The sequence below is a fragment of the Haliotis asinina genome, chromosome 16 (genome assembly GCF_037392515.1).
Source record: "Haliotis asinina isolate JCU_RB_2024 chromosome 16, JCU_Hal_asi_v2, whole genome shotgun sequence".
Classification (NCBI taxonomy): domain Eukaryota; kingdom Metazoa; phylum Mollusca; class Gastropoda; order Lepetellida; family Haliotidae; genus Haliotis; species Haliotis asinina.
This window is the reverse complement of record NC_090295.1, coordinates 22,952,462-22,972,777: the sequence shown is the minus strand read 5'-3', so window position 1 is coordinate 22,972,777 and position 20,316 is coordinate 22,952,462. Positions and strand designations below refer to the sequence as shown.

Here is a 20,316-nt window from a genome sequence, read left to right as displayed (position 1 = left end):
TCGCACTTGTGCTGAAGAAGAGTTTGTTGGCTCCTGTCCCCACGGTGACGAAGATCGAGCATGGGTGGGCACCTACGTCAGCAAGGAGTTGCAGTATGCCGTTCAAGAGTGTGGCTATCAAGTCCTTGACATCTACGAGGCTTGGCATTTTGACAGTCTCACCACCTACGACCCTGACACGCAAGAGGGAGGATTGTTTGCCAAGTATGTAAACAATTTCTTCCAGATCAAACAAGAGGCCAGCAGATACCCTGAAGGTTGTACAGACCCCGAGGAGTACATCAGGGAGATTCAGCAAAAAGAAGGAGTCACGTTGGATAGTGCTCACATTCGCAAAAACCCTGGACTACGTGCCCTCGCGAAAGCCTGCCTAAACAACCACTGGGGCAAGTTTGGTCAACGTATCGGGTTCGACAGGACAGAGTACATCAGTTCTCCACAAAGGTACTTTGCCCTCCTTCGGGATGAACGGTGCCAAGTAAAGGATGTCAACATTATCAACGAAGACCTCCTCTGTGTCACGTATGAACCTCGCCCAGAATTTCGCGACCCACATCCTGCTCACAACGTGGTCATTGCAGCATGGGTCACAGCCCAAGCCCGTCTCAAGCTCTACTCCTATCTGAAACCTTTGGATCGCCGCGTCCTGTACTTTGATACAGACAGCATCATTTACATTCATCGTCCCCTACAGTACAACCCTCCACTGGGAGACACCTTGGGAGAACTCACCGACGAGCTGGGAGGGGGCAATAGCATTCAGATCTTTGCATCGGCAGGGCCCAAGAACTACACCTACAAGCTACGGCATCCTCAACCCGACGGCAGTGTAGTAGCTGTCAGCAAAGTCCGAGGATTTACTCTGAATCACAGAGCAAGTTAATACGTTCACTTTGACAGCATGAAGAATCTCATCTGTAAGAGGGATCGAGTCAGCATCACAGTCCCCTATCCACGTCGGATCATACGGACAGGATTCCGCCAGAACAACACCTTGCTGTCCAAGGACACCAGCAAAGTGTACCGCATGGTGTACACCAAGCGACGCGTGATTTACGATTCCGAAGGCATGCCCGTCGAAACACTACCTTATGGCAATAAGGGCGAGTGACTATGCCTGTGGACTCAACAAAGTGACTGTTGTGGTGGTTGCTGATCATGTCATGGACAAGAAAACTGGTGATACTGTATACATGGTTTGTTTCTTTGTATGTTTATCAAGAGTCATAAAAAAAAAAAACATCATGTGATGTATGGATATTCATGTGTCGTGTCATTTGTCTTCAGGGTTAGACCTGGTGGAGTCCATGGTCACCCTTTTTTTTTTTTTTTTTTTTTTATGATGATGATCTTGTAAGGCACAGACCTGGTGGAGTCCATGGTCGCACACCCTCCTAACACCTCATTGGTCAAACCCTGTTGTCACGTGTCCTGACGTCACGCGTCATAAAGACCTCCTCAACGCAACTCCTCATTCTGACTTTAGTCGTCAGAGAGAGAGCACACACTCACCTCTTGGTTTTCGGTATGTTTCGGCACCCCCAAGCCAAAAAACACAAAAGGATGCAGTCCGTTCACTGTGATAAGCTCAGGACCAATCGCCTCAGTCTCGTCGTAGCCATCAAAGATATCGAAGCCGTGGTCGACAAATTGGTGGAGTTTAAACTCCTTACCCTCTTCATGAAGGCTGACATCATGGAGGTACCACAAACCTCTTACAATCGGATCAGAGCTTTATTAGATGTTCTACCCCGGCGAGGACCCCAAGCTTACACCCTCTTTTGCAAAGCGTTGAAGGAATGTGACGAGACAGACGCCATGAGAGTGTTGGGAGTAGAGACTCCCACAGAGACTCCCAGAGAGGCTCCCACAGAGACTCCCAGAGAGACTCCACCCAGTGACAGGCGACAACTGACTCTGCAGGATGTTTGGGATGATCGTAGAAGGCTGATCTTATGGAGGGACGGAGTCACGGAGTCACTTCTTAGAACAGGCCAGAGAAGCGATGCAGAAGCAGTCACAGTGACAGAGACGACCGAGTGATGTCATCCAAGGTCATGATGTCATCGCATGTATGTGTATATATAAAGAAGAGTTTGTGTGTGAGACTTGTCATTCATCATCATGTTGTTCACGTTGCTGTTTGTGATCGCCACGTATCTGGAAGAGAGACACTTCTTAGAACAGATCAGACAAGCGGTGCAAGAGGCGGTGCAGAAGCAACAGGCTCGTGACGCCATGCGTGACGTCAATGCGTGACGTCATAGCACGTGCAGCTGCTGTATAAAAAACTCGGGATCCATCGAGACGTCTTCAGTCGCACCAGTTCAGTCAGCATGGCAGCATCTCCACGTCAGCACAGTAAGTATGGTTTTCAATTACTTAACTCAACAAAGTACGCGACCGCACAGAGCATTTGTAGGCCCGAGGGCATCATGCTTGCACAATGCAACCGTCGAAACGTTGATGTTAATATTTTTACCATTCCATGTTACAGGTACTAGAGATTGTCCACTGCTCCCTTCTTCCAACATGGACCACATCATGAGGGCTGAATACATCCAATCCCCTTCGAGGTACTTTTCTCTTCTCCAGGATGAACGCTATCATGTGAAGGACGTACTCATCATCCATGAGGACCTCATCTGTGTCACTTATACCGTTCGTAAGTCGGAATCCTCCAAAGAGACAAAAGTCAAGACACCCAAGGCTGTCCCTCCTAAATGGGTGGTGATACCACCACCAACAACGACGACAACCCCTGCCGCCACAATGACGAGGAAGACACAGAAGGAGGAGGAGGAGGAGGTGGTGGTGGTGGTCAGCAAGAAGAAGAAGAAGAAAACACCCACCAAGAAGACCCTGGTTAATCCTATGGATACCCCTGCCACGGTTCCTCCAAAACAAAAGAAACAGAAGTTGGAGGAGAAGGTTCCCGTCAAGGCATCCCCTAAGAAGGTGTCCAAGAGTATCTCTCACAAGGGTCCCTCTCCCAAGAGTGTCTCTCCCAAGAGTACTTGTCTCAAGAGTACCCTTCCCAAAGGTACCCCTCCCAAAGGTACCCCTACCACGAAGAAGACGAAGAAGAAGAAGGAAGCCCCTACCACCACCAAGGCAGCAGACCCACAGAGTGTCAAGTGTCAGCAAACTGTTGATGTTAGCCCCGACAAGTTAGCCTCTCCTGCTAGCCCCGACGCAACACCCCACGATGAGTTGCCTCCTGATCTACAAGACTTGTATGATCTACTACCGATGCTGTCACCAGAGATGCCACCGTCGACTGTCCCCATGACTGATGCAAAGCAGACAACAACAACAACAACAGTGTCAGGGGAGACTTCCGCCGACACGTCTGCTCATTCAGACCTGATGACGGCAGATCCCATGATGACATCCGTGATGGCTCCAGAGACGACTTCATCCGAGACGACTGCATCCGAGATGATACCTCCCGAGGACTATCCAGACATTCCCATGTTTAACGATGAAAATCATTTTCATCCTGGACAAATGGACTTTCTACGTTGTTCGACTTGTAATCCTCACGACCATTTGAACTGGTGGTGATCTGTTGTTGTTGTTGTTGTTGTTGTTGTGGTTCACAAGTTGTTGGTGTTGTTCCAATAAAATTCAATGTGAATGGTTTGAATGTGTTGTATATATCTTCAAGGTTCATCGATCCTTGAGGTCATTTCTGGTGTCACCTGCAGAGCGATAAGACGTATGTCAGGGACACTGTCAGGGACCATGTCAGGGACACAGTCAGGGACACTGTTAAGGGGCGACGACCTGGTGGATGCCATGGTCACCCCACTCACGTTACGTCATCCTTTTACCATGTTGATTGCAGGCCCTACAGGGTCGGGTAAAACGTCGTTCGTCAAAACGTTGCTGGAACACGTGTTTCAACCAGGGATTCTCGATCTACCCCCTCAGGGGATCGTTTGGGTGTACAGTGAATGGCAACCCATGCACGAAGATTTGGAAGTGTTGACATCAAAGTTAAACCTTCCCCTGACCTTTGTGCAAACCATGAGCGAAGCCAACGCGCAGTTACCTGCAGCAGGGTCTGTTGGGGCTGGGGGTGGGGGTGGGGGTGGTTTGCCTGCACCCCACTGGTTGATCATTGACGATTTGCTGGGCGATCATAGCAAAGAGGAAGAGGCAGACGTGTTGCGATGGTTTACCAAGAAAAGTCATCATCGCAACACGTCCGTGTTGTACCTGACGCAAAACCTCTTTGCCTCAACACCTCATCATCGCACCATTAGTTTAAATGCTCACTATCTGGTGCTGTTTAAAAACCCGAGAGATGCCTCTCAAATGGATCACTTGGCTCGACAAATCTTTCCAGGACAGACGGCTTTCCTTCGAGAAGCCTACGAGGATGCCACCTTGGCTCCTTATTCCTATCTGTTTCTGGACTTGAAACCCACCACGGCCAAAGAGCATCGTGTGCGTACCCATCTCTTTCGCAACCCCACCACCCTTTACGTTCCCAAGTGATAAATAGCGCTGACTGTCGACCTGACCCATCAGTTGAGTCTGACCTGCCATGGGAAACAGACAAAAACAGACCCAGCCCCGCAAACGTGCTGTTGTTGCCACAGGCTTGTTTAAACCCGCTCATAAAACCCTCCCCACCACCTTGGGACGTGATCCCACCGAACGTCATCGCTCGGGTGTACAACGGTTGTACGAAAGTCTCAGGACACCTCTTCCTCCTGCTTCCTCCTCCTCCTCTGCCAAACCCAGAAGACCTTCCTTAAAAGAGTTGTACCCCGCCACTCCCACCATGGCGGCAGCAGCAAACACGTTTGTCCCTGTCTATACGCATCGTGCTTCACCTGCCGTCACCTTGTCGCCTCCTTCTTCTTCTTCTTCTTCTTCTTCTTCTTTTGATGTCACCCCTTTGTTCTCGTCGTCGTCGTCTCCTACCATGATTCAACCCTTTCAACCCTTGACGTCTCCGGCCATGATTCAACGACCTCGTGCTCCTAGCTCCACCAAACCGACACGCTCCAAACCGACGACACGCAGAAGAGTCAAACCCATCCGCCTTGTGAAACGCTTGCCTTTGGCAGAGAGTGTGGCTATCAAAGGACGTCATCGGCTGTTGCAATGGTTTGCCATCGCCGTGAGAAATATGCGAGCAGGACGTGTTCCTTTGAAGACGCAACACAAGACCTGGCTGTTGAGACACCAAGACGTCTTGACCAAGATCACTAATCCACGTTTGCCTGTGGATGAACGTCTGAATTACCTGATGAAACGCAGTGGCAGTGGAACGTTGGCAGGCGTGTTGACACGCATCTTGTTGAACTGGCAGTCCTACCTGCAGGAGGGACAACAGAAGCGACAACACCCAACTCGTCGCCAAAGGAAACCTCAAGGGAAACCTCAAAGGTAGCCTCAAAGGTCACCTCAAAGGCCACCTCAAAGGCAGCCTCAAAGGAAACCTCAGGGGCGTCGTCACTCCAGGAAACAGACCAAGAAGGGCAACAACAAGAAAACAGGCCCAGGGGCAGCCTTGACCCGCATGGTGTTACGAAGCCAGAAGAAGAAGAACAAGAAGACAACGGCATTACTCCCACTTCCTCCACCAACGCTACCCTAAATAAATAGAGGTATCCCATCCTTATCCCCGTCAGTTCCATGGTAGCAGCAGCAGCAGCAGGAACATCATGTCTGCCCGTTTGAAACGTCACAAAGAAGCGCTCTGTCATGTGTGTAGTCCTACAGCAACACCAGCCATGCGACAGGCTATTTTGAAACATGCTCCATCGGAACTGATTCAAGCCATCTGCGAATGTGTGGTGAATTTGTATGGAGGTAACATTCCCATGACAGCACAGCAACGCCATCGTTTACAAAAGCATGGACCCCTCATGCATACGTTGATGAAAAAGAAAGTGTCTGTGGTCAAGAAACGCAAACTGTTACAACAGAAAGGCAGGGGATTGGGTCTCTTGTCTGCCTTGGCCTCGGTGGTGGGTCCTTTGGTGTCTGGTCTGTTGGGGCGATGATCATAAATACAGGGATCCTCTCGGATTGGGGTTAGTTGTCTCTGCACCATGATGAAGCATGCACGGAAGATGGTGATGGTCCCCGAAGAGGTATGGCAAAGTCTGCAAGACAAAAAACGACAACGTCATTTGCTCAAGTCCAACCTGTTGGAACAGAAACGGTTACACACGCTTCACGATATGGATACCCTCGTTCGTGATGACACGATACCCTTCAGGGACAGAGAGCAGCAGTATAACACCTTGTTGCAACAAATGTTGGCGTTTCAAGACAAAGCAGCAGCAGCTGCAGCAACAACAACAACAGCACGACGCACCAGCCGTACGCAACCATGGAATGGAATCCCTGCCAACACCAGTCAGGAAGGAACAACACCCCTCGGGAAAAGAGGGACTCCTCCCCTCCTAGCTGCTCCCCGTAAGTACGGTTTACTTACTGAGTTACACTCTGGCCTGTGTAGAGGTCGCCTAGAAGTCTTAGGTCTACAAGTCTTAAGACTAAGAGAGCTGTCATCCTAAGCATGGAGAGCGCGAAGCCGGTTACAGAGTCACTGACTCATGTTGTTCTTTGATTCTTTTGTTTCAGAACACTCCTCCTCCTCTGACCTCATTCTGAATGACGTGGTGCAAACGATTCCTAAAACGCTGCAAGCCAAGGCCAAACAGTTGATGGCACGGATACAAGCCCATCCTGACTTGGGTTGGAATGAAAACGGTCAATTCGTGGTGGAAGGGGAACCCATGCCTGGGACTCACATGGTGGATCTCATCAATGATCTGGTGCGACAACGTACCAAAGCAGATCCTCCACGGGGTTGGAACGTTCTGGCTCAGTATCTCGCTTCCAGCAACGTCCCTCATGAACTGATTGGCAACCCTCTCCGTTGGTCCTGGATGATGAAAACAAAAGGATCAGCATCCACCACCCAGCAACCTGGCACACGACAGGCAACACCACCTGACACCCCTGTCAAACGGCCAGGAGGAGAAACCTTGTTTTTAACACCACCTCAATCGAATCTTGCTGGCGTCAAGAAGAAGAAGACAGAGACTCCCTCTTCCCCTCTGAACCGAGTGCGTCAATGGATTGACTTTTAATCATAAAAGAGAGCAGAGGGTGACATCTACAACAGTGTTAGCATGAGACGTCCCAAGAGAAACAACAACAACAGCAGCAAGTCCTCCTCCTCCTCCTCCTCCTCTTTGTCGCCTGCCTGGGCACAATGGCTTCACCATACTTATTACGATCCCAAACATCCAGCAGGCTATGGAGGGTGGCGTGGTTTGTGGCAAGCAGCAGTCAAACAGCAAGCCGTGGGATCCCAGAAAGGGAAACCCCAGAAAGGGAAACCCCAGAAGGGGAGGACCCAGAAGGGGAGGACCCAGAAGGGGAAACCCCCACTCACGCAACATCAGGTTCGACAATGGTTGAAAACCCAGGACACGTACACCTTGCACAAACCTGCCCGAAGATCCTTTTCCAGGGATCATTACCGTGTGAGCGGTGTGGACGAATTGTGGCAAGCCGATTTGAGCGACCTCCTCGCCTATCAGAAAGAGAACCAAGGTTACCGGTATCTGCTGTGTGTCATCGATGTCTTCTCCAAAATGGCTTGGGTGCAACCCATGAAGTCCAAGACCGGCACCACGTTGATCGAAGCCTTTCAACAAATCCTGAAACAAGCTGAAGGACGTGTGCCCTCCATGTTGCAGACGGACAAAGGGACCGAATTTGTCAATAAACCTTTCCAAGTCTTCCTCAAGAAACAGGACATTCATTTCTACACCAGCCAAAACCCAGAAACCAAAGCCTCGGTGGTGGAACGTTTTCAAAGAACGTTGAAAAACCGTATGTGGCGTTATTTCACCCAACATGGAACACGTCACTACCTCAAGGCTTTACCCCAGCTGATGCATGGATACAATCATCGCATTCATCGCACGATCGGACAGCGACCCGTGGATGTGCATCCCCACAACCCTTACGACGAAATTCGGGTGTTGGATCACATGGAGCGCCAGAAGGAACGGCAGAAGCAACGTCAGCAGAAGCAGAAGCACCATCAACACCAGCGTTCTCTCTTGTTACCTGGGACCCGTGTTCGCTTGAACAAGACCAAAGGGACCTTTGACAAAGGGTATCTTCCCAACTGGACCAGCGAATTGTTCACCGTGGATCGCGTCGTGAAAGGACGTGTGCCTCCTGTCTACCGAGTGAAAGATGATCATGGAGAAGTGCTCCAAGGCACCTTTTACCCCAAGGAACTACAACCCATTCAGAAAACGGATGACGTGTACAAAGTCGATCAGGTCTTGAAACGTCGACGGCGTCAAAAGAAGGACGAAGTGTTAGTGAGGTGGTCAGGTTACCCGGCCAGCTTCGATTCATGGATCCCTGCGGCTCATTTGGTCTTTTAAATAAGGGTGGCATCCCTCTGTCACCGTCATTTGGGTCATACTCCCTGCCCAATCATGCAGAGCGAACCCAGGCTCAGGTGCAAGGAGAACAACAACAACAAGGCTTCCTCCTCCTCCTCCTCCTCACGTTGGTGTTGTTTTGGCATGGACTTGCCACGCAGTGAAGTGGTGTTTTTCTCCCAAGTGTTGCTGATATATGGCGTGGTCGTCATGAGTATGGTTCAGTTGGCATTGGACCACGGTGAGAAACAGTTGTGGACAGCGTTGTTGGCCAGTTCGTTGGGATACTTGCTCCCACAACCCACGTTGGTATCATCGTCGCCGTCATCGTTGACTTCTTTTTCTTCTGCTCCTGCTGCCGCTACCGCATCTTCGACTCCCTCCGTGTCCAGTCTGGTTCCCTAAGCGCAAGGATGACCATGTCCTTGTTTTCCTCCAAGCGGGACTTTTACGTCACCTTACCCAGCGATGCGTCCATGGATGTTCATCCCGACAACAAGGTGAACCATTACGAAGTCAAACTCTCCTTTCCCATTCAATTGAATCGTCAAGAGTGGGAAGTGGGCGTCAGTGTACTTCATTTTCCCATGACGTGGTACAACGTGTCGTACCCCTTCAACTGGTTTGTGCTTCGTGTGAACTTGGAACGCTTGACCAGGATTTACAGTTCAGGAGCACCGGATGCGACCGTGATCGAAGAGAACCCAGGCATCATACGAGCCGTCAGCGAAAAGGTGATCATTCCCGAAGGCGTGTATTCCGCTCGAGAACTGGTCCAGAGACTGAACATCCTGCTTCAGCGTGCCTGTGCACGATTGTTGGAAAAACATACAGCTAATGTGTACCAGGCGGATGCCAGAGGTCGTTACACCGTCACCGTGAACTACCCCAAAGAAGAACTCCGATTTGAAATGCGTGGCCCAACGCACGTCAACTTTTATGCTCCCACACCGAAAGACATGTGCAGGGCCATCTCGGGTTCTTCCTGCAAAACAGCCACCCAACCAGACCACGATGCCATTATGTCTGCCTACACCACTCAACTGGTGTTGCCTGTTTCCTTGGTACGCATGCTCGGATTCATGCAACTCCCCGTGGTCGACGAAGCAGAGGAAATAAGTCAAGTCTCCACTTACCCTGTCCAAGTGAGTGTGTTTGACCGTCCTCTTGTGGTGGGGGAACAGGAAGCCGACCATCTGGCTGGCTTTGATACGGTGTACGTCTACTCGGATGTGGTAGAAGATCAAATTGTTGGGGATACCATGGCTCCCTTACTGATGTATGTTCCCGTATCTCGTCGAATGATGGAAGACAGCGTCGTGATGAAAACTCCCCAGCATGTACGCTACATGGGATTGCGTCAGGGAACCACGGATGCCATTCAAATCTATTTAATGGATGACATAGGACGACCCGTGCCATTCCAGAGTGGGAAGACCATCGTGACACTCCATTTCCGTCCCCGTCGTCTGGGCATGTACTGACATGGTAGGACATCAGTGTATCCGACACCGGTGCAGCACCGGCTTGGGTGGCCTACAACAGCAAGGACGAGGTTTAGCTGCGTACCGAGGTCGCATTCATCAACGTGGGAGAGGTCTCGGAAACATCTTGGGAAGCTTGGGCCGTTCAGCCCTCTCCATGCTGAAGACGGTGGGAAAATCGGCTCTCAAAACCGGTGTGAAGATGCTGCCAGGCTTAGTGCAAGATATTCGTTCTGGACGTCGTAGTGTACGGGACAGTTTGAAACATCATGGAAAACAGGCCTTACTGACCACCTTGCAGTCACAGTCATCACCGGCACACAAAAGAAAACGAAATCCGCCGTCTGGTCCCATAAAGAAGAAGAAGAAGAAGAAGAAACAACAACAAAAACGCCAAGCTTTGTTTTGAGTCGTCATGGAACTTTGTGACATTAGACTTGACATACAAAAGGATCATTCCCATGAACAAGGGTCAGTTCAACACCAGACACGAACCTGTCAAGACCTGTTGGGCAGACCTGTCAAGATGATGCGCCGGGATGCTTGTGAATGTGGCAAGTCACAGTTGGATCTCTTTTCGGTTCCTCCTGTGGTGACGTCAGTTCAAGAGGGTCAGTGGATTCGATACAGTCCTCTGGCACCCCCTTTGGTGGCGGGTCCCCTCCAGTTTAACATTGCCAACCCTGTGAATGCGTACATCGATTTGAATCAGTGTTACCTTCGCATCTGCCTCAAAATCAAGAATACCGATGGCACGGATGCCACTCATGATGGGGATGACCGACTCGTCATGTCCACGGTGAACAACATGATGCATTCCCTCTTTCGAGAAGTGCGTGTGCAAGTGGGACACAACCAGTTGGAAATCACCCCCTCCATGGGAACCTATCCCTACCGAGCCTATTTGGAAACGTTACTGAGTTATGGGAAGGCAGCCAAAGGGACGCATCTCCAGTGCCCAGGATGGTATACCGATGCGGTTTGCAGCCTGAGTGAAAATAAAGTTCAGTTCAGGTACTGCAGTTACTGTGAGACTGCGCTCGCATGTAATCAGTTCATGCAGGTCCGTTTATTAACATGATTATCTTGTTTCCGAACAAACAACGTTGGACTAGATAGTCTCGAATTGTTTTTGTTTTGATCGTAAGGTGTTTTATATATTATAGTTGGTGTTAGAATTAAAGATCTTAGTATCGTATACGTATATCGCCACCTTGTGTCGAAATTCGTACCGTATCACACTGCACAATACTTTGACTCTATATCGTTGTGACCACATTTTTCGTATTGTGAGTATGTAATGTCAATACCAGCACTACGTGGTATGTGTATATCTATGAACTTTAAACAACACAACAGACACATTGCACTAAGCAATATTTATTTCCACGTACTGGCAGAAATACACAGTATTGCGAACAGGTAGTTTATACTGCATACAACAAATATCTGATGCAACAATGACATCACAGGCTAGAAAGCCAATGAGTATTGTGATAGACAACTGGAATGGTTTGCCTAACTATCTGAATTGGATGACACTATCAAAGAATATGATTGGATGATACAATTATATAACATGGATTTCATTGGCCGATTTCTCTGATGTGTGGGTCAACCACTGATGTGAGAAACGATCTGATTGGCTTGTGAGAACAATGCAGTAACAGCACACAGAATTCTGTGCTTATCAGGTTCAAACCTTCATGAACAATCTGTAGAAAGCCATTTGAAGGCAAAAAGCAGTTTTTACAGTACATATGTAAGTAATAATTTACAAATAGCACAGATTTAACCATTAAGTGCTTGAAAGTGATTATCTAAAAGGAATTATGAAATGGGACAAAGTGAAAGATGTTTATAGCATTCTGCCTGATACGTGATCCTTTTCAATCAAGCTGGCAGCACTGACTTTTGGGCAGTGAATGTTCCATTTCCGGAAGCATGACAGCGTGGACTCAAGTTGAGCAGTCTCCCTGTTGCACTAAATAACGTGGTAACAAGAACAACCATGCCATGTGTGTAACTCCGTACACATTCAATCTTCATACACAGTCGTGTACGTTTGTTCTGAAGGATTAATCCAAAGATAACCATCCATTTCAAATGAAAGTGGATGAAGAGCATTAAATAAGTAAACACAAGATTTTCACATCAAATTATACAACTTCCATTTACGACCAGTTCAGATAAAGTCAAGTGTTCAAGTTCACCATTTGAATTGAGAATATTTCCTTACGAAAGATGCGAAATAGGTCCAAATATGGATACTTACCTCAATAGGAATGATTCCAAAAATGGAATCTTCACGTAAAACTATATCCATTATTGGTTGCCTGCTCCTTTTGCAAATTCAGCAAAAAGAACAAGACAGAATATCTCAATACAATTCTAGAATTGTGAACATCAAACCCTTTACAAAAATAATTTCTAATGAAGTCGGAATTAGATCCAAACACCTGCCTATTTGCTATGTCCTCTGAAAGAGTACATACATCTGGTAGATTTATAGTGTTTTTAAAGATGTTTAAGAAGAACCATTCATTTCAAATTAAAGACGTTTAATTTGCTACATACCTGAGGATTAACTGAGTATTAATACCCATTTTCAAAATGAACATAAATTTTCATTCTGAACCATAAATAGTCTTCAAGAAAAAGTCATAAAATTCAGTAACAAAAGATACATTTTTGGATATGCCTTCAGACTGCAATAACAAAGAAAAAAAAAACAGGTGTATTTTTCACAGATTATAAATATTGCACGTTGATATATCATGATAGTCATGGAATGAATGTTTATGTGAGATTTTCTTTTCATAACTCAAAAATTTATAACCTAAGATATAAAACCTAAACATCTTTAGGGTTTGTAATTCAATATTTTCAGTATGTTTTGATAAACCCATAATTATGTTCTTAGAAACATTTGATTCAAAAGAATGGAAACAAGTCTGTTTGTGAAGTTGTACAGATTAAGGCATAAATGAGAGAGTTATGAAGAGACATGCATAGAATGATCAACAACTTGAACAAGATACACCTATGCTGTACATCTGTTAATCAAGCAGAAATGATACAAGAAGCATTTCAAGCACTACATACATATTTTACATGAAACAATCAGCTAGATACAATAGCACACTGATTACTGTACAATTGACAAAGACAATAGCAATCACAGTTCTTAGGGAAAATATTTGATTACCTGTATTTTTGTTTAAATGCATTGTGTATACAGGTAAATTCAAACATTTGTGCAAAAATCAAGTCAAATAATTCCAACTTATTTCTGTGCATACATCTCAAAACAGTTAAACGGCAGTTACCAGAACTTGACCTAAATCAAAGATTTAATAGAATGTGTTTAAATTTGTGACTGGTAATTTTGTTAAATACTATGAAAAATTTTGTTAAATACTATGAAAGGTGTTTGAACATAAGAGATGTTACCTCCAGAATGATGAATGAAAGGGCCTGCACAAAATATTTATCTAACAAAGAAGTCATTCTTCTAATATGAAGTAATTTCATCTGACTCATTGTTCAACTTCACAGCTAATCTTTTCAAGAAAATGCCTTAAAACCATTAAATGCCCTTGAAAAAATGCATAAAACATATTTTTTCCGTTTTAATGAATCTTTGGGAAATTCTTTATTTTCCGTTGAATATTAGATATTCAAAAGCACAACCAATCACATAATCTTGTTTGCACAGTTTCATAAGAAAACAAAACTCAAAAATAAACAATACAGTCCAAAAATATTTTTCAAAATGATAACAAATATGATACACATTTGAATGTAAATGTACTTTCATTCAGTTAAAAAAATTATGCTTATTAGTATTTGAAAATAAATTCATTTGCATAACCTTCTACCACTCAAACCAAATTTAGAAATCGTTGACATGTACTCTTGACTTCATTAAAATCAAACTTTTTCCATATTTTGTCTTCTAATTTTCAGGAGTCACAAACTAACACTGAATTTGTTGATATACGTCCAATCCGCATTTAATCGTGATCTGTAAATTTGGGAATTCTTTTGGATATACCTAACAATACATACTGAAGACATCAATACACTGGGATTTAAACATCCGACCCCAAATAATTGTAATGGGATTGGTCAAACACTAACCATAGTCACATTTACATACAAACAAGATGAGTGTATATATACTGTAGTCACATAGTGTGAATAAATGCTGTTACCATGGTTACATATGTACATGAAACATATGACCCACAAAATATTAAGGAGGCTAAATGACCTGTCTGTATCACGTAAACTCATCAAACGTGACCATTTTTGACACTTTGATATGATTAACACTCAAATGACCCAAATGGCTAACAGCTAGGTATACATTATTATCAAACACTTTAGAAATATCATTTAATGAAGTCTGATGTTTATGAACCCTTTAAACTGATAAACGACTCCAAAATGCACCTAAACAACTGGCATAATGATCAGATTTATAAGCAATGCAATATCATCTTGTTTTCAACGTTACTACAACAAAAAAGACTGGAGTCAAAACCCTGTATACTGCCTAATTCACTCATTTTAAATCCCTAACATTTTGTGGCTGGACTTGACATGAAAACTATGTAATTCTATGTCACAACATAGGAGCACTATTCAACATAGACGGAAGTATATTGAGATAAACAATGTCATATTTTGTTTGTGAGCTAGTCAACTGAGCAAGTGAAGACACACTGCAGTGTAACAGAGATTAGCAATGGACTAGGATCATTTCACCAAAGAAGTGACAAAGAAACATGAACAGTGCAAATTCTGACCGCTGAATATAATTCACTTAAGATGGTTCAACAACAATGGAAGGTTGCAGTTAGAACTTGTTTCATACTGTCTTCACATCTGTCTTCTAACATAGGTCTACCAACATATACATGATTCTCACTATCACAATCAACACCTTGTTTCTGGAGTGAAATGTATGTTTTAAAAATATTTTCCAAAAAACCAATGGGAAACCATCTAAAACAATTTTTTTTCTGAAGTCAATCCTTTTCCCTGATAGGAAAGAACATACTGAAACTTTGTCATTCTTCAGACAATCAAGATCACCAAGACATTCCTGTCTCCAAAGTCATTCAAGGTGCTTCCTTTGTCACTCCTCCTGACTGACCACTCTACCCAATAAATTATGCCCAAAAAGACAAAAGATTTAAGTACATCCAACACTAATAATATGAACTAATTTGTGAATAATTTATCAGCACTGGTATGTTAAGTTGATAGGAAGTCAACATGAATATCACAATTTCAACCACACGGCAACATGGACAATATACACAGTAAATAGTAGGGTAGAATAATTGATTCGGCAATACAAGACTTGAGGTCAAAATTCACATGAAGTATACTACATATTGCGATTACCCTACATGAACACTCTCTGGATATCCAAACTGATACGTGACCTTGCTTTGATTACCTCCGCAACAGACGATCGATAAAGTTGTAACTTGTAAGAGAATACACAGGATCCCTTAACTCTTTACTTCCTGTTCGACAGTATTATGCTGCAGTGACTAATATTATTATCAGTTAGATTTTGTTCTGAAATGCTTTCTGTGTGGAACAACAGTTGTGCAACTGTTTAACTCTGAATAATTACATTTCTCTTACCCAGTCAGGAGATAATCAAACAAGGACTCCCTAGCATGAAAATGACATTTTGGATGAAGCACCAATTTCTGACACAAAACAAACAATGACAAATATTTGAACACATTGACTCAAAGTTCTCAGGAGTTATTTCCCTTGTATGCTCAGCATTTTGGGGCTCATGGTTGCTTAAGCCAAAATGATTTCAAATAATGTGTAAACAAACTCCTTCATCTGCAGTAAGGAATTAACTTTCCCTCCGAATCATTAATTACATTTGCCAAATATTTGAATAAACTCTAAATTTGTGAGGAACATAACATGATTGTATCTTCAATCAATAATGAAGGAACAAAACAGCAACAAAATAAACACTTAAACAAGACTACATATCATCTCAGCTTTGTTAAAAAAGGGACTGCCCAAACATTCACGTTCAACCTTTAAAACTTGACATTTGCACATTTCACTCTGAAAACTTCTCATCTCATGGCCATCCCATTTTAACTAAACTAACGCAATGTTTGTTTTCAAAATTGATTGAAGATATTTTGGCCTCTGATTTCATGTAAGCAGCTTGTTGACATACCAGACTAGGAACACACTACAACTTTATACACTTATCACATTCGTTAGAGTTATGTCCCTTTTGAAAACAAATTGATTAGTCTCCTTTGTTGCTACAATGGAATGCTGGGAAATATGTGGAGAATCTTTTCGACAGTCTACCATCACTGATAACAACATATTTCATATCATTACTGCCTGCTTCCTCCTTGACAGCTTGGACCTGAAAACAGATGAACAGTGTTGAAAATGGGGTACATGTATTATTTATTCATGTGTATTTCATGTGTGGAAATGAGACTTCTTATCAATAAAAAAACCAGATTCTATTTACATTGTAATGAACATGTTCCATCCAAACCCTTTAACATCTCATAGTCATTTTCACAGTCCCTGAACCACATTAGTTTCCCTTTTTTCTAAACTTCCTGCAATGCTAAAGCCCTAAATGAAGAAAGACTGGACTTCCTCAGGATCGGAATCTCCCACACTACTGAATCTCCTTTTAAATTTAAATGGGTTTATTTGTTACTATATACATTACACAGAGACTAGGCTTTAGTCAAACCATCCATCATTGTGGTTCCGATACCCGTTATTTGGGACACTGTTGTCATGGTTACACACCTGATCTGGCCAGCCAGCAGGGGGTTGATGGCATACAGCCAATCGTGAAAGTCCTTGTCGTCAAGAGTCTGCAGAAGGAACCCGCGATGTTTCGTCATCACAGAGAATGTGTTCTGGGTCTAGAAGGGAGGGAATGTCAAGGTTAGGCGGGAATCCAAGTAATAACATCAAAACTTACTACAGTAGCATGGAACGAAATATGAATTCTACCATGACATTTTTAAAATCTAGCTGGTTTGTTCGCTCTTTTCATAGTGAATACAAATGATGCTGTATTCAAACTTTGATCTCAAATCAGAAACTTTACAAATTGGAAACCTCATGCCGAAATGTTTGGATTCAAATGAATGTACATTTGAAACTTCTTGAGAAAAGAAAACAAGATGTTTTAAAGGTGGGATCGACACTGCTGGATTAAGTCTTAATGTTTTTCTCATTACTCAAAGAGTGAGTGAGTGAGTGAGTTTAGTTTTAAGGTGCTCTCAGCAATATTTCAGCCATATGGCTCCAGTCTGTAGATAATCAAATGTGGACAAGACAATCCAGAGATCAACAGCGTGAGCATCGATCTGAGCAGTTGGAAACCGATGACATGTGGCAACCAAGTCAGCGAGCCTGACCACCCAATCCCGTTAGTCACCTCTTACGACAAGCATAGTCGCCTTTTATGGCAAGCATGGGTTGCTACCCTAGACCTTCACTCAAAGACCCAGGTTTGATTTCCCACAAAGGCATGATGTAAAAAGCCCATTTCTGGTGTCTCCCACCATGATGTTGGTAGAATATTGCCAAAAGCATCATAAAACCAAAATGTCTTGGTTCAGAATGCCGGAATCTTTCTGTGTGAGAATATTGTCTTTATTGAAAAATGACAATTGCTTCAGCTGCAAAAAATTAAAGTTTTTCTGGTCTTTTCTTTTCTACTTCTCTGTTCAAAGGTTCATATGTGGCTTTTCATGTCATGTCTATTTGTGAGAGATATGGACTGCTATCAGATTTTGAGGTCAAATCATGTCAAACCAAACCAGTTCAATCTTTTCATTCTGGGAACTGGTACAGTATCATCAAGTAAATATACAGGTCAGGTTTATCAGTTTCTGACCCAACAATGCCATCATACACATACCTTAAGCATGGCTTGCTGGTCTTCACTGTACTCGATCTGTGCAGTTGCAAGGTTGATCAGCCCACGGACAACAGGGTCCTTCTCATTGTTGTAGATGTACACATATGGACGACGCACGATCTGAAGAAAATAGTTCATGATACAATACACATTCCCAAATGTATGTATAAAAACTACAAGAGACTAGTCTTCAGTATTGCTTGTTAATGGGTATTTCTCTGCTTATCATGGAAGACATTATACAGTTAGTTCCATACACCAATCTGTATACTATAACACTGACATACAAGTCTCAAGGCTTAACTTTCAAGGCATCACCACCAATCCTCTGTGAGACACGCTAAACCACCTACCACCCATTTCTTGGCCCAGCCGTTGCTCTTATCCTCCATGAAGTTGAGATAGCCACGACGGGACACAACAGGACTGACGCGCACCTCCTCCACATCGGGCACATACATGGGCAGTTCCATGTCGGCACGGATTCCCTTCAGCGGCAACGACAACTTCCTGTCCCCGCTCTCTGCACTGCTGTTGGGGGTTGAGGTCAGGTTGTCACAAGATCTGGACTGCTGGATGATGGTGGGGTTGGTGGGTCTGATAGGAGAAGGGTTGAGTTGATTGTGAGTGAGTTTACTTTAAAGCCTCTTTTAGCGATATCACAGTTGGGGACACAAGAAATGGGTTTCACATATTTCACCCATGTGGGGAATTGAAGCTGAGTCCTTGGCATGATAAGAAAGCACTTTAATCTCTTAGGTACCCCACCTCCCTGAGTTGGCTATGATTCTTGTTTAGTTATCATGTAACTGCAGGATACATTGATTATTTTTGTACCATACATTAACACACAGTTTGAATATACATCACTGAGTGTTTGTTTGTTGTTAAATGCCACATTCAGAAATATTCGAGATTAATGGTGGTGGTCACCCTATGGTGAGTCTGAACCTGACAATCCAGTGACCAAAATCATGAGCATCACCCTACACAGTTTGGATAAAAGTCAGGGAAGTTTAGTGTTTGTTTGTCTCAATTGCTCTTTCAAAGAATAACTATTGAAACATTAATCACATAAGTAATTTATAAGCCACAATGAATACTAAAATCTGAAAACGTCAGATTCTTGTAGTCACAGATGTTGTTCATGACTGTTATAATGTTTGCATTCTATGAGGATGATTATCATGTTAACAGCTCAAATGCAATGGCCTTACTTGAAGAGTTCAGATGCTGTTGAACTTGTCATGCTGATGCCCAGAGATTCTGCTCCTGACTGCTGCATACTGTCACTCTCCTCAGAGGTTGCAGTCGTTGAGCTTAACATGGAGTCCGTGAGTGATGTCTGGTAAAACAACGCAAGCAAATAGAGGTATGCAGCTTACAGTAAAACCCTAAACCCCCACAAACAACCAATTCTAACAGGTAGCAGTTTTAGACACTATCAAACTGGAAACATCCTGAATTAAGCATTACCAAGTAGTGGTGTAAGACACCAGGTGCCCACAGAAGTGGTGGTATGAGACAACATAACAGATGCGTGTTTCAGTCAAGTGATGGTATCAAACACTATCACAAGTGCTTGCTTCAGACCCAGAAAAGTGGTGGTATCAGACACCATAACAGGTGCTTGTTTCTGACTCAAGAGTCCTGTGATGTTACGTACCCTGACAGGTGGTGGTTTGAGAGGTGGTTTTCCCTGCAGCATCAGCTTAACACATTTAGCAGCAAGCTCCTTTTCTCTGTCCCCATCCGTTTTCAACTCGTAAATGTTTGAGGTTTTTGTCAAATCTTTCTCCTTTATGTCTACATCTTTTGGATTCTCGTCAGATCGTAACTCTTTCAGTTCCTCCTCCTTGGCTTTCTGACTGCGATACTTGGCCTGCATGTTGACGATGTCCTTGTCCAGCTTGCTCAGCTCTGACGTCTTGTTCTGCTCAGCCAGCTTCTCACGGAGCAATAGCACATGGCGAGCCTTCTCCACCTGCAATGTGACATTGAACTGATTCCTGTGGTTGTTATGTCACCACGCAAAAAACATGGTTAAACACATAGCACTTTTCTCTCAAGGTAAACCATACTGACATACACAGAAATTGTATACTTGGAATATAGTGCAAATTAGTGTCTCGGATCAGAAATCTGATCAAAACCTTTTGATAACCGGTAGACTGTGACTGTCTCACTAATGTATGGACCACGGCCCCATTCCTCAAAGCGATCATACAGATATGACTGCCTATGTTCAAGAATGGGACTTACGATCACTATAGTGCTACGATCGCTCTGTGGCTCCACATGTCATGGTGATTCCATGCCTTCACCATAACACTAAAATTGTGCATTCATGTCACACCATAAATACTAATCATGAGTCTTATGTTAAACAGCCACTATTATAACAGCTGAAGCATGAATTAAC

General features: G+C 44.1%; 1 protein-coding gene across 18 annotated transcripts in view; it reads right to left on the bottom strand.

Moving 5' to 3' along the window:
* Positions 1–11,292: 11,292 nt before the first annotated feature.
* LOC137268011 (kinesin-like protein unc-104) overlaps positions 11,293–20,316 on the bottom strand; it is a 76,612-nt gene continuing 67,588 nt past the window's right edge. For all 18 annotated transcript variants that reach the window (XM_067802489.1, XM_067802481.1, XM_067802485.1 and 15 more), the window contains 6 exons: positions 19,561–19,878; positions 19,112–19,239; positions 18,248–18,491; positions 17,895–18,014; positions 16,769–16,887; positions 11,293–16,364 (listed from right to left, as the gene is read on the bottom strand). In XM_067802489.1, the coding sequence (XP_067658590.1) occupies positions 16,325–16,364; positions 16,769–16,887; positions 17,895–18,014; positions 18,248–18,491; positions 19,112–19,239; positions 19,561–19,878 (969 nt within the window). In that variant the 3' untranslated portion in view covers positions 11,293–16,324. The remainder of the gene's footprint in view (positions 16,365–16,768; positions 16,888–17,894; positions 18,015–18,247; positions 18,492–19,111; positions 19,240–19,560; positions 19,879–20,316) is intronic.